A 24,253-nucleotide genomic window follows, 5' to 3' on the forward strand; every position below is an offset into this window, starting at 1 on the left:
GCCAGAAAGTGATTTCCGGTATTTGCCAAAAAAAAAAAAAGAAGATTTCCCCCATTTAAACAGCTATAAATGACTTGCTGGCGCATAATCTGTCAAACATATCTGTCATCACACCAACAACAAGTCATTCTGAGCCACAATCAGCTGAAATCCATTTTTGGCAAAGTGATGTTTATATATCCTTTATTTATGCTGCTAAAAAGTCTCGTTGACATTAAAATGCCTTTTTTTAACGAGTGATCTGGCCGAAAGGGCAGCGGAAATTGCAACAAATATAACACAAGACTTCTATAAAGATATTTTCGACTGGAATGATTATAGTATAGGTATACTTACGCAGAGCCATAAAGATACTTGCACCTGTTTCTACTCGTAAAAGTAAATAACATGTCATATTTCACAACCATTAGGTTACAGCTAATAACCTAGGTGGGGGAACCGCACGTTGAGCACGTTGTTCACTGTCTGATGATCCTGGATTACTGGAGGAGGAGGCAGGCTAATTATCAACCCCCGGTGGAGTAGGTGGAGGGGGCTTGGAGGCCTGGGTGTGAGCGTCGGAGGAAACATATGCGAAGAGGAGCTGATCAAAGCTTTGAGCCACTGTTTGACAGCGGAGCGTCAAAGTATGTGGAGGTTTGGGGGGGGGGGGGGTACTAAAATGGTCCAAGTGCATGCTCAGATTCTTCACCAGGGCTCAGTCAGCACACACACATATACACTTGCAGGGATATCTGTGTGAGGACATCTTTTGACATAGTGCACTCCTTTCCCCAGTCGTTGCAAATGCCATATTCTAACCCTAAAACCTCCTAACTCTGAAAGAGGAGGTGTGGAACAGGAAAATGATCTAACAATGTTATGATCTAAAGGTTGAAATGAAACAAATGAATCACACTAGAATCAGACTCAGACAACTGCACTTGTGCTAGTTTCACTCCCCTTTGTCTGGTATTTCTGTTCCTCTCAGTATTATTTTGTGTGAACTAACAGATTCAACGAAAACATGATGAGGGAGGTCAAATTATTTTTAAAATAAGGAAAATTTGGAGCAGGCTGTTTCATCAGCTAGCTAGCACAAAAATGGCTTTAAGATAGTCAATATACAGAAAATGTTTCTGTGCTTGTGACTTATGTTTAATAGCTCCAAACCTGGGATGTTATGATAAATCCAGTGCCTGTCTAATGTAGGACTGTTAGCCAGTCATAACTGGTTTCAGACAGTTAAGTCCATAAATGTATGCTTCTTACCCAAACACACCTTTAAGATGTTATCAAAGGTACTTAGACACATTCAATTACACCCACACACCCATTCTGTCTACCACAGGACTCCACAGAAATCCCCAAAGCTTTCTTTTAACCAAAACGTACCTGATGCAAACTCACAGCATCATAGGAAATGTACATTTTTAGTCAGATATTTCCAGTAATGAGATCAGTGTACATACAATTAACCACCGTGAATCAAAAGCTGAGTCTTAAGACTTTGTCCTTGGGCAAGATACTAACCCCAGGTTTCTCTCCAATGCATCCATCAGAGTATGATGTGTGTGAATATTGGAAGCACTTGTACAGGGAAAAAAAGAAAGAAAAAGTTCTTGCATGAACAGGTGTGAGTGGGTGTAAGAGGAAAGTTGCATAAAGCACTTTTGAGTGCTGAATTACAGTAGGGAAAAAAAGAACCAGTCCATGTACCATTCAGATATTACACATCGTGAATGTGTGGTCGGATTTTATGCTGACACCAGAGTTAACCCCTGCACACTGCCTCAATCTGCTAACGGAAAATGACAGCTGACAGGCCGACAACATTGAGGGGAGGGAAGGCGATCAGTCATGAGGAAGACTTATCTGACCAAATACATCAGCTGTGGGTTTGCGACTACGCTTATGAATTCTGAGGTTAAAGGTCAGTGCAGTGCAACAGTTGGTGTGAGAGAGGTTCAACAGCAGAAGAGCGCATATGGTGTTGAAACAGATCCCCAGGGGACCCTGAAAAACACCCTCAGGACTCTCAACTGTTTTTGACTGTTTGAGAGAACAATCGCCTCTTATGAGCCGGCGGGGGGGGGATGCCTCTGTGTCCCATGTAAGACACAAATTTATCACATTATGCATTTGCTTTTTAAAATAAATGTCAAAATGTCGTTGCAGCCCTTATGCTGCTACGATCAAACCTAATTATTCAGATTTCCAGCTCCAATAGAGGATTTTTACAGACCCCCTCCCTTCCCTCCAAATTCACCTGCTTGTCTGAAATGATGCATTTCAGCTTCTCTCCATTTAAGCCAGTTTCCTTGGCTGCCCTTTGCAAGTTAAAGGTTTGAACAGCAAGTGGTTGGAGCTCTGAAGCTGAGATGAACGTATTAGGGTATCCACTCTCCCTGACATCATACAGAGCCAGGAGTAGGAAAAAAAAACCTTTGTGTTAAGAGCAGTCTAAACTCTTAAGTCTCAGCTTTTGATTTACAGCCGTGACTCGTACATACACTGACCTCATTACTGAACATTTTGCATCCACCACCGTAACAGCATGTTTATGACAGGAAATAAGGAAACATAGGTCCCCTTCAAATTAATGAACTTTTACAGGCTCAAGATATTTTTGAATAATCGTAGTGTGTCATGATGAAAACAGTGCATATATATATATATATTTATCCAACCTCTGGAGCATTGGAGCCTGTTTCAGCAGTCAGCGTGGCAACACAACGCAAAGATAAAAGTTTTAACTTCCCTGTACTTAAAAAAAAAAAAAAAAAAAAAAGGATTTTGAGTCATTCAACAGTTTGCAATGTTGAATGACTGAATTTTGATGCACGTTCGTTTCAAGTGTTAGCAGAAACATTAAAAAGGAGTCAAGCAATATTTTTTTCTAGAATTTAAATGTGATTTGTGTGAATGCCAAACACGAAAAGCCATTTAACTGGACTCCATACGCCCTCTTTAGTGTTTAGCTTCATGTATAATAAAAGAACACAGAAATCAGAGTGGTTCTATTTTTGCAGCTTTATTACACAATCCCACTTTCCAAAAATGTTCGAACACTGCATAAAACAAAATAAAAGCAAAAGCTACACATTTAAACTCTCTCTTATACATATGTATAAAGACAACATATTTAATGTTAAAACTGACACATTTCATAGTTCAGAAAAGAAAATGCAGCATTTTGAATTTGTCTCTAGGATTTGCAGGTCCATGCTTTAAGTTTTCATTTTAAATTTTATGCCACATCCCAACATTTTTGGAAATGGGGCTGTTCAACATTGTCAAACAAGACATCTCACCTCAAAATTTAAAAAAAAAAAGCACAGAAATGTGCCAGATTCTTATACCACACACTCACAGTGGTAGTAATGAGACAGGTTTATATAACCATACACGACATCACGTGCCGATACTGTGTGTACGCATTTACAGGTCAAGGAACGTCCAACAGATCACCAGTGCAGTGTTTAAAAATCAGTCTCTCTCTTTATGGAGACTTATGAAACAAAGTCAGTTTTAAACATGACTTGAGACATATCCGGTCTTTTCTACACAGGTGAGCGTTGCAGGCTCCTTGGAGATACTTTGCACAGAAAAAGAGATTAATGACAGAGAAAGATGCAGTTACTAAAGGTGGTGAGAGGCGCCGTACTCTCCTCAGGAGGAGTCCATAAACCTTTGCCAGTCCGAGGCAAAGAGTCTCCGTACGAGCCCTCAGTCACTGGAATCACTCAAAGTATCTCACCACTCTGTCCATTGCTCTTTGCCCACAGGTGCATACACATTCCACATACGTTCTGCTTACAGTAACATGAACCCGGGATTTATAAGAGGTAGGGTTCGTCCCCAATGACAAACAAACAAAATAAAGACTCACAAATAAGAGAAATAGAAAAACAGAATTATTAAAAAAAAAAAAAAAAAAAAAAAAAAGACTGCCAAGTTAACGAGAAACCAAAAACCATGAAAAAAACAAAAAAAAACAACTAAGTTGGTGAGATGCTCTTGGTCCAGGTACACTTGCAAGCCCTGCCCAACAGTTTCTCTGCCTTAGCACCAGAGTGGTCTCTACTTCTTGTACGGTTTGTGTCAATTAAGCAGAGGCAGGGTGGACCCATTTACTTCATACTTCAGGAGCTGATGTTTCTCAGGCCAAAGTGTAAAAAACCCCACTTTCACCTAAAAAAAAAAAAAAAAAAAAAAAATAGCAGGGAAATATCATCCCTCTTATTTGCTACACATGTAATACTGCTTTCCCACCTTCATGCAGACGTCAGTGCCAATGCTGAGCAATGACGTCTGCGTCGCGCATTTGCTCTGGCCAATAGGCTTCACAGTACTCCAGGATCTGTATTGCTGCACCTGCAGATACTCATGATTTAGTCCTTTCGACATGCATTACTTTTATAAAAAAAAAAAAAAAAAAAAAAAAAAATTAGGCATTGGGTTCTAATTTTTGATGCAAAAATAGATCCAGAAAAGAAGGAAAAAGGACTGCATTAAAAACAAAAAATCCCTAAAAATGTAGTTATTTGTTCTAAAAGTGAAATTATGTAGTGGAGCTGCACCACACTGACAGAAAAGATATTACTCATCTTTCTAGAAAATGTATGGCTGCAAGTTTCTCTTTAAAAAGAAACAAAAAAAGAGAGTTGGAGTTTGAAGTTTCTACAAGTCCTCGCTCTTAGTGCATCGCTCCTCTATCATTTGCTTCGTTTTACAAAAATATTTTGGCAGCTTCTTGATCTTTGATGATGCCCACTTTTTGTCATAGCACCTGAGCTGCTCTGTAAGGTCTGCAGAGGCCTGCAACACTTACAGACTGTGCTGTGAAAAAAGGAGAGGCTAGCTCTGCTGCTTAAGCGACTTTAAAATTCCTGTAGCGTTTCCAAGCTTTTAGAAATGCAATACATTAGTCTTTCAGATGAACAGATTCGGCTTAAAAATATTCTGGCCAGATCGTTTGCTAGATAATAAATAACACCCATAAACGGATAGCTTTTATCATTAGGTATAAGATTGTCAGAGTTGAGGAAAGTTCCGGCCAGCCTCCGCATGTCGCTCTGCTGGCTGTTGTCTGGTGCGCCTGCGTACTTTGAGTACTCAGGTCCAGGACGAGCAGTGACATAAAAACTCGTTCAAAATACAAAAAGTGCCAATCCCCACCCACTGACCTTCATCATCCAATGAGAATCCCCATTATTCTACTATTCAGCTATTCCTAACAAGAAAATGACGTGGATCCCGGGCTGTGAAGTTTTTTGGTTTTTTTTGTCGTTTTTCCGTTTTTGTTATTAAATGGGATCATGTGGGGAGTCAGGAATAAACAAACAAAATTGGGCAGGAGAAACTTCTAACAGCAAAGCCTGGCTGCTTCTGACAGCTTGACACTTAGAATAATTAAAAAAAAACATTTCAAAATCTTACATATTTAAAAGTAGTATCTCTCAGTCATTAGCTTTAGATTTATAATGTGCTCTGCCTTTAAAAGAGAAATAAATAAAAAAATAGAGACAGGTCTTTTCAAAGAATGTGTGTGAGAGAGATGGAAAAAGTGACTTGCTGTACAGCACTACTGCCCCCTGTTGGGGTGCATTAGGAACTGGACCACAGCAGCAGTCCTACACCCACACACAAGCAGTGTACACCCTCCTAACCATCACACTCACAACACAGAGTTCTGCTTGTAGTGTGCATGTATGTGTTCTTCAGGATGGTCAGGCACACAGCTGTTTGTCACATCCACAGTGTCTATTTATGCACATGCCCTCTGCTGGCTGTTTAGGAGCCTGATTCCATTTGAGGCTGAGGCTCCCCAGACTGGCTCTGGGTGTTCTGACTGTCTCTGCTCAGCTCCTCGCCCAGCTCGCTCATGTCCATGTCAGGCAGATCCTCTTCGATGGGTGCCGCTGCCGCATCCTCGCAGTACACACACTCCTGAACACAAACACATGCCATCGTTACCTTACAACATTTATAGATATACATTTAGCTCATTTGAATCCATTTTACGGTTATATTTTTTAAATTGTTTTGCTTCATTACATTTGTTTTGTCTCATTATTGGCTTGTCAGTTATCTGTAATGACTTTGAGCAGCACTAACCTGCATGAAAACTGTCATCTTCCCTATAAAGTTCATTTGCAGAAAGTAGTGTACAACTATTGTGTTTTTTGCAGAACACAAGTCACGTTATTTTCCATGTGTCAGGTATACTTTTTCAAATTATTTGCAATTGGAGTGCTGTGTGGTTTTTTTTTTTTAAACTATGCTTAAAGCGTGTTGACAAACTGTGTCTGTCCCCCACCTTAACGTTGATGGCAGCAGGCAGGCCTCCCCTCCTCATCCAGGGGTGTTCCTCCACTAGCTCTCGTCGCTGGTCTGATGTGAAGTGAGGCTGGCTCTTCTGCATCTGCCTCAGCCTCTCCTTGTCTTCCCTCAAAACCCTTTGAATATCTCTGATGGTCAGAAAACAAATACATTTGTGTGAACGATATTTAATGGAGTTAAAAGGTTAATACTTCATACAGGTGGTGAAGCTTATAATATTTAATTCCACTTAGTGACTCACCTGGATGGCATTTGATATGTCATCATGACCTTGTCGTCAACGTTGGCCATCAGCAGCCAGAGGGGCTCCTGTAGGACATACTTGATGAAATGCTCTCCCTCCCCTCGAGATGAGACTTTGTCCTGTGGCTTGCCGCCTTCAGACCCGCCCTCTCCCCTCATCTTGTTTTTAGACTTGGGGTCGTGCTCAATAGAGTCGACACTGCCAAAGTATTTGCTGGTGTTGCTGCTCCCTGTGGGGGAGACAAAGACAGAGTCACAAAAAAAAACCCAAAAAAAACTTCAATTTTGTGGAAACTCTTGTCAGACCTCAATGTTCAACTACTGACCTGTTCTGCTGCCAGAACCGCCGCTAGCTGAGGTACCACAGCCAATGCAGCCTGAGCCTAATCCCGAGCCCAGTCCAGAGCCTGACCCTGAGCCCATGGATCCAGACGTGGCTGATCCGGTACCAGAGTGAGAGTCTTCCTGTTCCTGCAGCAAGATGTCCAGCAGGTCGCAGGATGATGAGTTCCCGTCACTGTGAGCCCCGTCTCCTGGAGACTCCACCTAAGACACAAGGTGGTGCACACATCAGAGATAATTCCACACTCACTCTCCACTGGCACGCTGTGACACAGTTTGTGTTTAAGTGCTGGCACCTGTACAAGTTAGTAACTTTGTTTCAATTCACTGTGTTAGTATTTGTAAATGTCCTGTGGCTCCTACCTGCTGTTGGCTATCAGGCTGGGAGGCGCCTCCGTTCTTATCCCCTGTTGTTCCCACTCCTATAGACGCTGTTGCCGCACTGCCGCCCTGTCCTCCAGCAGAGGCTACTGTAGTGTCCTGACGCTCCACTGAGCGCTGCCCCTCCTCCATGCTCAGCAGATTGAGCTGCAGGGGCGAGCTGCAGCGGGACTCAAACAGCGGCGGTGATGTGGTGGGCTCTCTCGCCCCAGAAGCAGGGGTGGAAGATCGTGACGCCGCACCCTCGCGAGGCTCTGCTGCAGGGGTTTTGGGAGGCTCGCTGGAGAGACTGTAGGGGAAAGGTTGAGGTGGAAAGGGGGCTTGAGCTACATACTGGGCCTGCATTGGGAAAGACGGCTGGGCGGTGAACGGCTGCTGAGTAGCGAATGCGGACTGAGCAGCCTGGAAAGGCTGCTGGGTAGTATAAGGGGTCTGGGCAGCTTGGAATGGCTGCTGGGGGGTGAAGGCAGTCTGCACAGGAAATGGCTGTTGGCTGGTGAAGGGGGGTTGCGTCTGTATGGTGTAGGCTGGCTGAGGGGGCTGAAAGGGCTGCTGGGTAGCGAATGCAGGCTGTGGCTGGGCCTGCTCAGGGAAAAATGGTGGTCTCGGAGCAGCTCCTATTTGTCCTATTTGGGGGAAGATGTAATTGGGTAGCACCAGAGCTACCACAGGTGTAACAATGGGTGCAGGAAACGGAGTGGCAGTGGGCGGGGCTTGGGTGCTCTGCCCTTCTCCAAATCCTGTAGAGAGAGAGGGGTCTGGTCGGGGAGCCTGAGCTGGAGCAGCAGGTGTTGGTGGGTAGAGCGGATATGCAGGGACCATGGTGGGGTAGGACACATTAAAAGCTGACTGCGATGCTTCTGATGGGGACCAAGAGGTCTGGTTGAGGCCCTGGAGAGGGGGGCGTGGTTTACGGTTTGACACAGCGCTGTCTGATGAATCGGGATGCTTCATCCGTGGCTTCTTGGACTTCCTGTTGCGGTTACCCTTCTTGGCAGTAGTTTCTGGCCTAACGGTGCCTTGTTTAGCAGTGCCTTGTGGTCCAGGTGATTCTGAAATGAGGATATAGACGCAGAGGTCAGAATGTCATTTTTGTTGAGCTGGAGAATAAAAAAAAAAAATGCATGTAGATGCGCACTAACTGGAGACCAGGAATATACTCCCCACATGAACTGGGAATTTGGTAAAATCATGAGATTAAAAAAGATAAGATAAAAAAAAAAAAAGATAAAGTCAATCTAAAGGTGAGCCTTATTTCCTCTTTGTAGAACTTTTATTGTGTTTGGTAGCCTCAGTTGTTAAGCTTCTAGCTAAACTATATCTTCTCCCAACAAAGCAGAAAAGCTAAATTTGAAGCTTACAGTACCTTCAACATTGGGTGGACCTCTGTGCTTGTACAGGTATGTGGAACAGTCCCTCTGGAAGCTCCTGGAATTACGGAGCTCTCTGCATCGGTTGAGGAAGGCCTGCTCCTCTTTCTGGGTATGTGCTGCCAGCACCTGCTTGGTCAGGCCCAGCCTCTTGTAGGCCTCCTTTCCTTGGCTGGGTGGAGACACCATACTGACAGGCAGCGCAGGGGGTGCTGGGCTCTCTGCAACATCCTCAATTATCTCTGTACAAAGCAGTGCCATAAACATCAGTCAAATAAACTCATTAAAACACGGCTAATGACAGTCCTGCTATGTTTCTGCGGGCACAGAAACTCACCAGACTCTGGCTGAGGCTTCTTGTCCCCCACATGTACGATGGTGCTGCTATAGCTGCACTGAGAAGTGATGGACACCACACTCTCCGCCTTACTGGGCAGAGTGAGGGGTGCCAGGGGGCCTCCCACCACAGCAGCTGCCCCAGATGGAGGCTTCTTTAGTGCTTTCATGTTTGACAGGCCTGACTGAGAATCCAACATCAAGGGATCTAAATGAGAAAGATTCTGTTAGTGCTGAGCCAGTATCTTAGACTTTGTGTGCACAGATGCATGATTACTACATACCTGCATTTGTATCCTGAGGCACTTGCATGCCATCCTCTGAGCCCTTCTTGTCATCATCTGAGTTGGAGGAGGTGGTGTTTGAGGAGAACTGGTATTTTCTTTTCACTGTGATGGGTATATTACAACTCTCCAGATACCTAAGAAACAAGAAGGAGTTTTAAATGAGAGAGCTTTGATATTGTGCAAACAGAGCATGATCTCTCTGCCTTTGCACAGGGATTACTGTGCAGATGACTTCATCCACCAAATCTATGCCTGACCTGATGACACTATCCAGGCAGCTAATCTGCTGGTAGGAGCACACAGTCTGGTCTTTGTAGGTGAAGCCCTCCATGCTGGCTGCAGTACTGTCTCTGGCCTGCAGAGGGGGCGCTGAGTCTTTTGGACGCACAGTTGAATATCTTTGAGCTGCCAATGCTAAAGAGAAGAGGAGATAATATGAGAAACACACACGAGAAGACAGACAGGAGAACCAAAAGACACTCTGCGTGTGTTTCTGATGTACTTAAATTAATAATCACTTTGTTTATTTTGAACTTAATAGTTGCCAACTGGACTCACTCTCATGGGTCTTCTTCTGCTCATGTTTGGGGAGAGAAGGTGACGGCGTGGGAGATGGGGAATGCAGACCGATCTGAGGGTCCTGATTCCTGAGCATGTGGACACCTTTACAAACCTCCTGGAAAGTCCTGGCGGGCTTGGTCTTGCCTGTGTCCTCTGCTGTGTTCCCTGCTGTAATGTTCCCATTGCTTTCACTGGATGAGCTGATGCTCACCAGCTGCTCATGGGATCCATTGCTGCCATGGCTACCATAACCACTGGAGCCCATATTGTGGACCGGCTGCAGAGAGAGGAGCTGTTAGAGGAGCTGTCAAATGCCTCTTGTGTGTGTAAAAGTGAACCGTGTGCGTGCATACTTGAAGCAGCAGCCGATGAATCTGTTCACTGATTTCCTGGATGTCTGAATCTATGATCTTCCCTCCATGGAAAGCCGGTGCTGCGAAAACATCTTCGTTCACAGGACCCCTGAAACATGCAGGCATAGAGCTGTCACCTAATGTCCTCATAAATACAGATGTCCAAAAAACAACACAAAACCCCACCACAGTGGGAATACTTACATGCGCACTTTGTGCCTGCCAATGACGAAGGACACCTTGCGGCTCCAGGGATTGACAAAGCTGGACCAGCTGGTGTCGATTGTGATGTACTCACCGTTTCTTGCACAGAAACGTATTGAAGAATGATCGAACGGCTGACCAGCGTACTGCAGAACTGTTGGTAACAGAAGGTAAAGTGTGAGCGGAAGAGCTCAGAGTATAAGAACGCAGTGAGACAGTCCAGGTATGCATGCAAATGTTCGTACTTTTGCGATGTATTGCCAGCATCAAGGGTCGGTCACTCGGGTGTAGGTTGAGCAGCACGGGGGTCCCTATCAGGTCCTGAGGGAGGTACCCCAATAAAGGCACAGCCCTATTGGGAAAACAGTAATTACTTTAGTAGAAAACAGGCCAGCAGGATGACTTCACACAAGGCACCACTGTAAGGATTATAGAAGGATTCAGTCCACTCACCTCTCATCCACATCCTGGAACACACAGTTAGGGGTGTGTGTTGTAGTGAAGATACGCTTGTCAGGAGGTATTCTGGGAGCTAGGTGTGAGAAGGGAAGGGAAAAAAAATGTCAGTAAACAAAATGATTGTACAGTAATCCCCTGAAACATAAAAGGATGATAGCATCTCTTGGTTCACATTAAAAGGATTAAACTCACACGAGCTGGTTTTGAACTTTCAAAACACGAGCAAGGGGATTGATCGGTAATAAACTGATCAATTGGATAAAAAAAAACAAACAAACAACTATGAAACAATGAATCTATTATTGAATCTTAAGCACTTTCTGAAGGCTGCTTTTGTTATTAAAGGAGACCTGGACCCTTGTCCAACTAATTAGTTTAATTAAAACCTTATTTAAAAATGTGGCAGTTAATCAGATTAAAATGGCCTTGCAGAAAAAATGTAACACTATTTCCTTGTTTTCCAGGTGATCAGTTTTTTTAGTGGCGACAGTATTGGGTGGATGATAACTTGTTTATAGAGATTATCATAAGGCTCACCATCTGTTCGAGTACACACATGGATAAAAACAATAACTAATAAAAAAAATCCCATAAGCATCTTTCTCTGGTACATTTCAGGCTGTCATCTCTGATTTGCATAGTCTAACTAGTATAAGTTTAACTAGTCTGTGCCATCTATGGTTCAACTAATAAACGTGTGAAACAAATGACTTTATTTTCCATCTGATACATGTCAGAAGTAACTGGCAAACAAAATAAAACTGCATTCATTATTGGGTGATACGCTTGAGTGCTTTATTAAAACAGTGCACAGTTCTCACCTTCATATCCAGAGTGCACCCTCTCAGCCAGCAGGAGGCAGCAGAACTGCTCCTCAGCCAGCTCAGCGTCCTGGACCTTCATCAGGTACGGAGTCATCCGGAAAGGATAGTATTGGAGGTCTCCTTTGCGGTCCTTGCCACCACTAGAATGCAAACACACAATGTCAAGACCCTTTCATAATAATGAATGCTGGGTTTTTTTGGCTTTCAAAATAAAATATTTAAAAAAAGAAAGAAAGAAAAACGAGCTAAAAGCATTAAGAGATCCTTTTACCAGTTTATCTACTAATCATGTAGTGAAATTACTGTAATTATTTAGTTAACTGTGGTTTTAGTCCTAAGCTCATCATTTCTTTCATAAAAACAACATTTGTGGTAGAAAATACTGCATCTTGTAGAAAAATTAACTCAAACTTACAATGCTCAACCTAACCCTCTTCTGTCACACCAACAATCCTCTTTCTACATCCATGAACCTTTCTTTTGATCCTCCTGTTATCCATGTTCAGGCATATTCCTCCTCTATACATGTCCAAACCAGCTCAACCTATATTACATAAATATACAACTTTAAAGTTTAAATGAGCAATAGCAGGTACCCCATCTGGCCACTAGATGGAGATGAAGTTCAAAAGCGCAAAGCTGCTGACTTCCTCCCTCCTCTCACTTTTCCCCTCTCCTACCCACCATCCCTCCTCTGACTCAGAGCTTGCTTGGACAGGAAACTGTGGCTCAAAGCAGCTGCCGACTGCTGCCACTCACCTGATGCGGCAAAAGAAGGATTTCTCCTGCATGCACTCCGTGGGAGATGACTCTGAATAAAAAGAAGAGGGGAAAAAGGTGGGATGAATAATTGAACTAGCATGAGTACTTCCCACTCAGCCATCTGTCAGTCATCAATATTCAAAATACTCTTCAGCAGACCTGAGATGTTTGCCTCTCATGTATCATAGATAAAAATGCAAGAGATGCAATTATACTACAAAAGTTTATTTTTTAAAAAAAAGTCATTTTTGAGACAATTTACAAAAAAAAAAAAAAAAAAAAATTATAGACGCTTATGAGTGGAAATGCTGGAATTCACTGGACTGATACCAGCTTCCAGTTGTTAAAGTGGGAGTGCAATCAACTATAGAACATAAGTCCCTTTGGAGAAAATTTTTGAAAGATAATGCACAAATTTTTAATCTCTGAAATGAGTTTTAGTAGAATTTATATGACCACTGGACAGAAAATTAATATTACAACTCAATAATTCACCAACTCTGTGATAAGAAGAACCTAAATGCAATACAACCTGAAGGTGTACAAATCATCAGTTAACACAGACCTGACTGCCAAACATGCCACATTTGTTAGCGTCATACATTTATTAATGTGTGATTGAGAATGCTAATGAAATATGTGCTATGCATGTATGAACATGAGTATGTGGAGGAAATACTTCCATGTGCAGGTGGTGCATGTGTTTCATATTGGTTTGCTGCGTGACCCTATTTTGGAAATTTTACCATCCGTGTCTACAGTGCCCCTTACCATACTGTACGACCAATTATGTCAAGGAGGCAAAAATTTATCTAATTTATATTTATACATATACACGTGTGTGCTTTTGTGGAGCTCAAACCTGCATTCGTCATCCTTACCTGCTCCTGTGCACATGCTCCATGAGGGCAGGCGGTATGGTGTGGTGAAGCTGTAGAACACGCTGACATCCTGAGGAGTCAAGAACTCCACAAACTTGGCGTTGTCGAACACTTCCCGCTTGCAGTTCAAGATGGATGCTGCCTGGTCAGAGATGTAAACAATCTTCCCCGTGATGAGAGACACTGCTACAGCGAATATATCCTAAAGGCAAAAACAAAAAGATATTAATCATTTAGGATTACCAAATTAGGTACTTCTAGCCCTCTCAGAAGATTTAAAAACACATCTTCAAACTGACTACTACTACTACTCAGATGACAGATCGGCTGCTCCTTATCACCCCCCACTTTATTCTTTATCTTACATCTGTTAGTTTTTCCACATCAACTTCAAGAATAAATAAACAATAAAGCTTGTTCTTTTTTATAATGGTCCTCACCCCTGTGGAGAAAACTCTGCCTTTTCTGGCTTCCCTCTTGAATGCTATAATTAGGTTTCTTGAGACAGACTTTCTCCTGCTTTTGTTGCCTTAACAGTGCAGGGAAATCGGGGGTGGTGGTGGTGGTATCCAAATAAAACTGTAAGATTGTAGGTAGTGAGCCAAGAATCTTAGGCTCACTACCTGCAAGCCCATGGATGCGTCTGATTTACTAACATACATACATGCACTGACACACACTTTACACGAATAAAAGTGTTGGGCCACAACTCTTAATCTGTAAATTCAGGTGTTTTCAGTCTCATGGCTACGAGTGTATATAATCAATTATCTAGTTATGCAGTTATGCAACTAGATCTTCCTAAATTTGAGTCTGGCTGAGTGTTACTGGACTAGGATGCCACTGTTGTAACAAGTCAGCTTGTTAAATGTCTTCCCTCTAAGATCTTCCATGATCAGCTGTAAGTGGTGTTATTGCAATGGGCGAGTCACAGCATATCAACCACAAAGCAGCAGACCACATAAAGTTAGAGAGCTGTATTGACTGTAAGTGCTGAGGTGCATAGTGCAAAAGTAAAAGTCGTCAATAATGTGCTGATTCCGTAACTGCAGACTTCCAAAACTGATATGGTATTAACATCAGCACACAAACTGTGTACCAAGAGCTTCATGGCACAACCTTTTATGGCTGAGCAGCTGTATGCAAACTTTACATCAACAAGCACAAACTCAACCGCTGGACGGAGCGGTGTCGAAAGTGAGCGATAAATTGCACCTCTCTTTAGTGAAAGAACTTTGACTGCACAGAGCCCTGACCTGAACCCCATCTAACATCTATGGGAAGAACTAGAAATTGGAAGTTGTATCCAATATTGCTATCTAACCTCACAAAGGCCCTTCTGGATGAATGGGAAACAAATTCACACGCACGCACGCTGACTGGCCATATCTCACTTGCCAACTTCATTGCTACCAAATCTAAGTAGAAATGAAAGTTGGCTAACTTGCCAAGTTACTTCACCAGCTAATATGACTCATGATACAAACTTCTGAATAATGTTGAAAAACACTGACGATACTTAACAGTAAATCATAAAATGTCTCAAAGAAAGAAAATAACTAACAGTTGTTTTCTATAGTAACAGCTAATAGCTAGCCAATTAGCTATATTGCATGTATCTAATATTGGTAGTTTGCTCATCTCCATAACTTTGTTATCACGGTTATCATTAATAACAGTAGCTCAGGTGGCAGAGCAGGTCAGCCACTAGTCAGAAGGTCGGTGGTTCGATCCCAGGCTGCCTCCTGGCTGCATGTCAAATATCCTTGGGCAAGATACTAACCCCATGTTTGCCTACTGGTGGTGGCCAGAGGGCCCGGTGGCGCCAGTGTCCGGCAGCCTCGCCTCTGTCAGTGCGCCCCAGGGCAGCTGTGGCTACAATGTAGCTTGCCATCACCAGTGTGTGAATGTGTGTGTGAATGGGTGAATAACTGAATGTAGTGTGAAGCGCTTTGGGGTCCTTAGGGACTAGAAAAGCGCTATACAAATGCAGGCCATTTACCATTTACCATAACATTGGTTTTCACCATTCAGGCATAAGACTGGTTTAGCTGTTTATCCTTTAAGATGAGGTAAAGAGCGGTGGTACTTACGGTGTTTTTAAGGGTGTATTCCGAGGTGATGCTGTTGATTTCCTCAATGGTGTAAGATGTTACATCAAACCCTGGTGGCTGACTGTCGTTAATCATCAGCATCTGGTAGTACTCCTCATTGGCTGCAACCAAGACAATATGGATAAGTGAACACGTGAGATAAAAGTTTATTTTCAGTATGTAAGTAAGTATAACATCAGTCATACAACATGAACACACAGATGAAAACAATGCACACAAGGCAAGTCTTACCTTTCACCTGTTTGATACAGCGCAGTGCATACTTGAGAGTGTTGACAGTGCTCGACTTGCCCTTGCTCCTTTTTTCTGACGGCAAGTGCATCTTCAGCTCCTTGAGCGTCTTGAAGAGCTCCTTCTGTGTCTTAGCTTTGGCTGACTGTTCACTGCTGCAGGACCCAAATGAGACAGAGACACGCGTGTCAAAATGACAAGATCTCACCATTGATGTCACACTCGGCTTTCCAGCAAAGGAAGCAGAACAGGAGGAGAACGTACTGACAAGGGGTTTTAGACCTTTCTGTTCACATTTCCAATTGTTGTTGCATTAAATACCAGTAGATTTGGGCTGGGCTGTTTTTCAGAAGTGTACTAACCTGCAGCCACTGGTTGATGGGTTGTCCTGCTCGGAGCTCACCAGACTGAAAGCATTGGAGCTGCTTGGCGGGGAGGGGCTATGAGAGTTTGAGCTGTAATCACAAGGACAATGTCATGTTATGAACAAAGGTGTGCAGGAAAACCAGAAAACACATAACAAAAATGAAGAGCAAACATTTTAAGTGATTCAGGAATTTGATGCTATAGGCTGTACTTAGAATTGCACCGTCATATGAGCTGCTCTTTTTTTTAAAATATTGGAAGGACAAATAAAGAAAGTGAACAAGTGTTAAGTGTAATTAACCAATTATATCCACGTGTGCTTTTCAAGTCACATGAAAATTTATATTTAAAAAGAAAATTTCAAGTCCTTAATTAATTTAGTTACCTCTGAGGCAAATACCAAACCTTGAAAAGAAGACTACTATGATAATGTATAGTGGGAAAAAAAAAAAGAAAAAAAAAGGAGCATTCAAGAAACGCAAAGTGCAATGGAAAATTCTGTGGGCAGTTAAACAACCAGGTCAAGCCACCCACAAAAAGCTTTTTTTGAACAAGTTATAAACTGACTTTTGGCATAGACTTTTTACAAACATGCATTTTATTTCTCTTGGATGTTTGCCTCAAATTTAAATCGTGACACAAAGGTTCACAAAGTTTGTTCTTAAACGTGATAACGTCCTATTTTGAAACAGAGTATGAAGAGTATGACAAACAGATGTGGTTCTGTGGACACTGTACAGTCGATGCACAGACAGTATAAAGGTGGATGCAGCTACCGTGATGTCATCCACTGGTTTCTGATGTACCATTTAGTCTCTTAAGTCTCGAGATTAGCACTTTCACCTTTGCAATCTTCTTTTCCCTTTTTAAATTTTAGATGACATGAAATTAGTCACTGAAGCAATAAACTTATTAAGAAGTACATTAAGTTAGAAAGACATTTTCTCATATACTTCTAAGGAATAGGGCTTTTAAGCAAGCCCTATTATAAATCCCAAGTTCAATCTATCAGAGTCAGTGGAATGAAGGAAACACAGTATTAGGTGTGGAGTCTAATCAAGATGAGGAGTCACTGTTGCAAGTATAGCTGACATGTGTTTCCAGTATTTTCTCCCCCCTCGTGGATGTAAATGGAGATGGAGAAAGCATCAGCATTGGATATGTAACAACAATCTTCACCAAGTGTGCCATTTTCTTCAAACAAGACTATTATTTAAAGGATTGCATCTCAGAATCCCATATGGTTAATCAAAAAAAAGATGAGGCCACCAGAAAACTATAAGTGGGAACCGAATTGAAATCAAATTTAATGACATGTAATTATCAGGTCCAATAATATGAGTGTGAGCTGAGTATTTCACACCCTAATGAGTATGGGAAATAGTGAAATATCAATAAACTAGAAAGAGTCTCAATAATATTCACTTTTCCTGCAGTTTCTCTTCTAAAAAAAGCAAACAAAAAACAACAACAACAAACAAACAAACAAACAAAAAAAAAACCCAAAACAAAACATTTTGATAGGAACCTATATGTCATGATTAGGAATAAAAACCAATTCCCAACTTGCTTTCCTCCAGCTTAAGCAGTCTACTGGACTATAGCAATGACTCAGCCCAGCAAAACTCAAACAGCCCTTCAATGACTTTAATGAACCTTACTTCCGTGACCTAGTTGGTCCGCTCCCCCACCGTGGTGGGAAAAAGAAAACAAAAAAAACTTCATTTACCACGATTCAGTGGTTTCAATGAGTTCTCACCTCTTGTTGCTCCCCGAGGACTCCATGAGAGCGGAATCCTTGCCATTGCCGTTTGAACTGCCCACCGACTCGTTGCCGTGGGACTCATTGCCATGTGACTCGTTGCCATGGGATTCTGTCCCGCTCCCGCTCGAACCACTGCCACCCATCTCCACATCCTCATGCAAAGGTGGGCGCGGTCTCTTCCTGTCATCATGCGGGGACCCCGGGTGCTCATGGCTGCTGTCGCTCCCCTCGGAGGCCAATCCTAACTCTGGTTCGAGTTCGACGCCATCTTGCCCGCCACAACCCTCACTGTAGCTGGCCATGCGGTGAAGCTGGCTAATGGAGCTGCAGGGAGTGCCCTGCGCTTCCTCCACGTGCAAGCCTGCCCTTTCCCGGTTCCGTTCACGCCCGTCCAGGGTTGAGTACAGGTACTGCTTTGGATCACTATCCTCAGACATGGGACAGGTTAGTGATGGAAGATTAAGTTACCTTCCACATGGCAATGCCACAAAGTTGATGGCACTGTAGCATAAATGGGGTTGTTGTCTCAGGAGTGGAAATGCAGTCTGAAATAAACAAAAAAGACAAAAAACAAAACAAAAACAGGTGAAATTACTCATACCAACACTTTACAGCACAGTACACTTCTAATGATAGAAGATCAATAGCAGAAGGAACACAACTCTAATATTAGAAGCAATCAATGTGGATTAAATCAACCCATCTATCAAAGTACAGTAGCCATGACTTTGATCTGATCAACCTGTGTGGCCTCACATCTCCACATTTTCAAAAGTCAACCATAAATAAAAAGGGCACCACAGCACAGATAGAATGATCTTGCTGTTACACTAACACAGTCACACCAAAGGAGCTGCCATACAGCTTTCAAAAGGTTTGCACAGTAAATAGGCCAGTCGTTTGCCCTTTCCAGGTAGACATCAGTCCCAGAGGGGCTTAATCTGGTTCAGTTTTTCAAATAAAAGGTGAGTCTCCAGAGATGAAACACAGGTCTGCTGACACAGTACAAACAAAAACCTCCGCCACCTGCACATAATCAGGACCAACTTGGATGTGAGAAGCAGAAACAAAACAAAAGCATGAAAATTGGGTTTTATTGTTTAAATAGTCTCCTGTATGGATGGCTGCATCACAAATTACACGATGAAGCAGTAGGAGGAAAACCTGACAAGCAGTCTTTAAGAGAAACAGTCGTATCATTAATGTTAAAGATACAGCTCCCACACATACACATTAACTGTCCATATTAAAAATCAAAGATAGCCTTATGCAACACAGTACAGTGACCGTGGATGCACAGTCCTTTTAGCAATTACCTTTTAAAAAAAATAAAAACAAAAAAACCATTATATTTCATAATTATTTAAGTGAATATATATGGCCCGTGTTCTCATTCAAGTCAGTGTTAGAACTGACCTGGTCATTGTGTGGCCCCTAGACCACATTAGGCCCTTTAATTGTCCCTGAGCAGCCCTCATGAGTTTAATGGGAAATTAGGACTTCCCAATGCTTCCCATTTTAGCCACCAATAGCACTTTATACTATATAATACTGAACAGAACTAAGTTCAGCTTATTGGTGTGACCCAGTGGCCCTTTGAGAAAACTAATTGTCCACTTCTGTGTTAGAAGTTCAGCCATGCTGTAAATAGAGACCTTTTTTCACTTGCTTCTGGAAAGCCGCAATTAAATAAGAGCCTTTAGAAGATCTTGGGGAGTAAAAGCTGGTCTCCAAAAGACAAATACAAGATCCAGTTTTATCAGTTTTTATCCTCCTACAATTACCTCAGCAGTGGTTGGAGCTATTCGTGTCTTTCAAAGCTGAACAGGAAATACCGGCAACAGGTACTGAGGCCAAATCCAAACTATTTTACTGTTTTGCTGCTCTCCAGTGTCAGGTTGCAGCTATTTATGTAAGCGCACACATTCAGCAGCCTGTCTATTCTTCTCTCTTTACATAAGCACTTTTACATAACTTCTCAAAGTTTTAAGAGTAGGTTCTTCATTTTTTTTTTTTTAAACTAGAATATATATATATATATATATATAAAAACACAACCCAGCAGACTTTCCAAACCACCCACTCCACTTAGAAAATGACCCACTCTTGTTTAAAGGAGGCAGCAGCCAGGCGCTGTGAAGAGATGTATTATTGGCTGCTGGAAATGACCAATCGGCAGAGAGCAAGGAGTTACAACTGGTTAGAATAATGTCACCCAAACAAAAGAAAGACCACAGCTTGTAATCATGGCAACAAAATATTTATTCCTATTACTATTATTTACATTCTCTTTAAGGAAATAAGACCAGCATTTCCTAGAATTGTGTCCTCTAGTTACTTTCTATACATGTCAGCACATATCTCATAAAATCACACGGGTAAATTTTGTTTACAATATACGAGCTAAAGTTAGTTTTATTGCTCAGATTATTTCATATAGGGAGCCTGAAGAGCTAATAATAAATGCACAAAAAGAGAAAAAACATTAGGTTAACAGACAAAAAACTAAGTAATTGAAGTATGTTTATGTAAATCATTCCCCACATGTGCTTATGTGGGAGCAGTCCACTATGGATAAACTGAAGCTTTACTAAACTGTAAATCACACACAAACACGACCATATGTTAAGCACTGATCCCTGAAACTCGTGCAAACTGTCATAACACCGGCTTCCCTGTGGGCATAACACAGAACAAACCATACATGAAACTGCTGAAGAAAATCTGACTACTATCCTGTATTTTAAAGTGTGTTCAACTTCAATGAAAGACCATGCAGTGCAGACGTTGGCTTACCAGTGACCCCCCTTCCTCCATCAACATAACAAGAAACACCAGCATCCAAGCACAAAATTACAACTCCAACCACCAGAGAGTCTTCCCAAACTCTCTGCAACACTGCCAAACACGTCACTGAGCAGAATAATGACATAATGAAACTGAACTCCCTCTGCTTCCAGCTCAGCCCTCAACTAGAGGGCTTATACAGCCAGCACACTAGCACAGATCTCAGGCATTATACAACCCTGCTCCAGTCACATGGATTTGGCCATAGCGCAGCACAAAGCTATGGTAGCCTTGTTTCATAAAACCACATGGTTTGTCTTGTAAGCAGCTCCTCCTGAAGTGCACTATTTTACTGGCATGCGAAACTGAAATCACATGAAGACCAATAAAGGCATACTGTTACATTTTTGACAAAAATAAACTCATCTGACAATCCACACAAAGTTAAAACATGGCTTAACAAATATTAGTGGAAGACAACATCAATATAGATGTAGAAAGATGCTGCACATACGGTGGCAAAACCTATCATTTTTACTTAACCCCCTCCTGTTATGGCCCATCTCAATATGCAATAAAAATGGCATCAGACCGAGTGAGTTACATCACAGTGTAGGCCACCAACTTAAGATATTACTTATTAATGATGACTGCTGACATACAAGTTGTAAAAATTGTTAAAAGAAGACACTGGGGTGTGTGTGTGTGATTACTGTCACACACTTTTTTTCCCCTGTAGCTGCATGTTGCCATGGCATAATCACTGTTTTGGCCTTGTGGGAAACTGCTTTGTAATATGAAAACCACACGTTTGGGGTGAAAAATAAAAGACGGCTCAAGTGACATTTTTAGGCTTCACATAAATGCTTCTGAATAACATGCGCGGTATCTACTTTTTTTTTTTTCTTTTTCTTTTTTTAAATCTGGCAAAAGTAGTAGTTTTAGGTAGAAATAATCTTAATCTTATTCTTCTTCTTCCCCAGGTCTGTCAATCCAAACATTGAACAAACACTTTTAAAAATCTTATATAAAGAAATTAAACCACTTCCTCGGGCCATAATTGTGCCAACAATTCAAAGCCATTTTGTAAAAGTGTTTCGAGTGCGAGCAGCTAAAAAGTAAACCTGACGAAGAGCCTTTTTATACGTCTAATATTACACTTCCGTGCATATGAAATTTCTCACATAGATACTCTCGTATTAGATAACGTTTATATTAAAGGAAAAAACATTAAAAATGACCCCCCCTTCCCCCATCTGACTCCCATTGACCTGCTATTCAAAATCCACACACACGTTGACCTGCAATCCAGTGCACGGTACACTGACACAGTTATGTAAAAGTAACCGAATCGTTAAAAAGCAGCCACAAATCCACGGCGAGATACCCGCAGAGGACATATTTCATAAAAGCTAACATTTATCTAACTGTCTGACTGAACAGAAAAAATATAACCGGCATTTTTTGGTTTTAAAAGTACAATAAGTAGAGCAACTCGGGGTTCACGCATGCGCAGACCGCATTTTTGTTATGCAACTTATTTTTTCGCTCGTCAATCTTTTTTGCTAAAATGAAAGGGCGCAAATGAAAGCTGACCAACCTGAGCAGTAGTTGGAAAAATCCTCTCTCCGGTGGTCTCCAGCGAGATGTAAAATCAAAAGCGACACGTAAAAACTATCCAGTTATACCGTTCAGTATTGCTCAATGGGAGCAGAGCGTCAGACGGCTTGACACAGTAGTGAATGGATCCTCCCCGGTTCTCTCCCGCACAGGCCTATCAGCGAATCGCCGAGCCCGGCTCGCGACCTCAATTTAGACTCCTCCCTGTGCTTTTTCCGATTGGCTGGATGCAAGGGGTTTCCATGGAGAACGTGACGGAAATGCGATATCGGAAGCTTATTGGCCTAAAGTGCTGTCCGTCGTTTTATATAAACAAGGCTTTGACTGCACGTGGAATCTCATGTTGTGTGAGAGTGGGGCAGTTACGACTGCGTGAGTAGCAGAATCCACAACAACCTATCAAATGTTAAAATTACATAAATGAAAAAAATGCAAGGAGGAAACGAACAGGAACTGATGATGACAGAGAGAAAAAAGTGTCACAGAAAATGACAGTCAGTCTAAAAGTTAGAAACTCATTTCGGGAAGGCAAGTGCGAGTTATTGCGTGATTGCTGTTGGAAGCCTTGAAATGTTTCACCTGTGTGACCTTTTCAACAGATGCGCAAGCATCGATAATGCAGTGAAAGTGTTTATCGAAGCAAAGGAACAGGTCTGTGGTGGGGAAGCTTGACACATTCTTACTTGCGTCACATCTATTTCTACCCTTCAGTTGTGGCGAGTTTGTTTTTCCATTCAGAGACCACAGATAAACCATGCCCACATACATTTGTTAGTTAACGTACAGATGTGTATCATATGCCATGCAAACAAACCAAAGCAAACTACATTTTAAAAACGGCCTTTACGTCTTGATTGCGTCATTATGCTTTGAAATAAAAGGTTTGCAGTCTTTTGTTACATTTTTTTAATGGGCTGCTATGTGCCAAGCTTATTCATCACTGTTTTTCTGGGACTGGACAGCACCTGCTGGATATTTTTTCCCACAAGCTGGCATGATAGCCACAACACAATATTTTCTCTTTTCTAGCCAAGATCCTCCACAGAGCAGTTTACCTGCGTAAGCAGGATTCTAAGCTTTGTAACTGCTTGTCAAGTGGCAGCCACCCACCCTGGCTCAGGTAGCAACACAGCATGCAAAAGCCTGCACTCCTTAGAACATGTGAGAACGAACACCCTCCTTCTCAGCCTACACTTTATAAAGCCACTTTTATGATATCACCCAGAGCCCAGCAACAGGCTCTCCTGCTGGCATGTTTGCTTTGTGTTTTTCTCAGGACATCTTTGGTTATAAGTGTAGGTGGATCTGACTCTGTATAATTAGACTGATTCATGAATCACCCCTCCTTTAACTCCTCCCTAAACTACGCGCATTTGCTGGCAGTGGGAGCAGGCTTGGAGATCCTGGAGGTGGGTGGAAGTCCCTAAACAAGACTGAATCATGCTGTGTATAGCTTCATCTGCTTTGACTGTTGTTCATGATTATCTAACCAGAAATCCTCTTCATTAATTGCCCCACATGTGAAACTACACAGTTCATATTAGCCATTTGTCTGCTTTAAATTTTTTTTAAGATGTATATATTTGGATTCTTAAAGATATGGCTAATGAATAAGAAAATAAAGTGAGGCGTGAAAAGTGTAGAACATAACTGTTTTGCCCTGAAATATCTGTTTGGATGCAAACATAATTTATATACAGTGTTATCAGGGTGTAAAGGATGACACAGCAACCTCTGGATGCTGGAAAATGAAACCACTGCAAAATTTCTAAAAACTGCAGTACCCCTAAACGCCACACGGGCTGGCTCCAAAAGCAAATCACTAGTCATATAATTTCACGTGAAAATGTCCAGTTTTACAGAATTTAAAAGCATTCAGCATTAGTTTACAGCTATGCAATTGTACCTGACACAAGCTATGAAGTCACAGAGGCCTGAATTTTGGACCCTTTTCGAAACAAGACAGGAAAGGCAGGAAAAAACGGCATGAATCAGTGGGTGACACTTTCTATGGCTTTTACTTTGAAAAGTTTATGGTATTCC

At 42.1% G+C, this 24,253-nt stretch overlaps 1 protein-coding gene across 1 annotated transcript; it reads right to left on the reverse strand.

Annotated features, from left to right (window-relative positions):
* Window positions 1-2,993: 2,993 nt before the first annotated feature.
* Window positions 2,994-22,357, reverse strand: LOC120729144 (period circadian protein homolog 2-like). The gene is made up of 22 exons (XM_040024628.1): window positions 22,191-22,357; window positions 17,798-18,348; window positions 16,035-16,127; window positions 15,673-15,827; window positions 15,421-15,542; window positions 13,328-13,529; window positions 12,444-12,495; window positions 11,682-11,824; window positions 10,855-10,933; window positions 10,647-10,753; window positions 10,402-10,555; window positions 10,198-10,306; window positions 9,842-10,121; window positions 9,541-9,697; window positions 9,281-9,417; window positions 8,998-9,204; window positions 8,657-8,902; window positions 7,273-8,342; window positions 6,894-7,113; window positions 6,566-6,797; window positions 6,302-6,452; window positions 2,994-5,931 (listed from the first exon to the last, which is right to left on the reverse strand). The coding sequence occupies exons 2-22, from the start codon at window positions 18,238-18,240 to the stop codon at window positions 5,776-5,778; spliced, it is 4,515 nt and encodes a 1,504-aa protein (XP_039880562.1). The 5' UTR covers window positions 18,241-18,348; window positions 22,191-22,357; the 3' UTR covers window positions 2,994-5,775.
* Between the last annotated feature and the right edge of the window lie 1,896 nt (window positions 22,358-24,253).

The sequence above is a fragment of the Simochromis diagramma genome, unplaced genomic scaffold, assembly GCF_900408965.1.
Source record: "Simochromis diagramma unplaced genomic scaffold, fSimDia1.1 OVJJ01000348.1, whole genome shotgun sequence".
NCBI lineage: Eukaryota > Metazoa > Chordata > Actinopteri > Cichliformes > Cichlidae > Simochromis > Simochromis diagramma.

Bases quoted from the DNA above. Each gene is read 5' to 3' on its own strand.
- LOC120729144 (XM_040024628.1), bottom strand. From the start codon at position 18,240: ATGTCTGAGGATAGTGATCCAAAGCAGTACCTGTACTCAACCCTGGAC. The intron at 15,543-15,672 runs GTAAGACTTGCC...TCTTGGTTGCAG, and splicing joins CTGTATCAAACAGGTGAAAG to CCAATGAGGAGTACTACCAG. The intron at 10,934-11,681 runs GTGAGAACTGTG...TCTCACACCTAG, and splicing joins GGTGCACTCTGGATATGAAG to CTCCCAGAATACCTCCTGAC.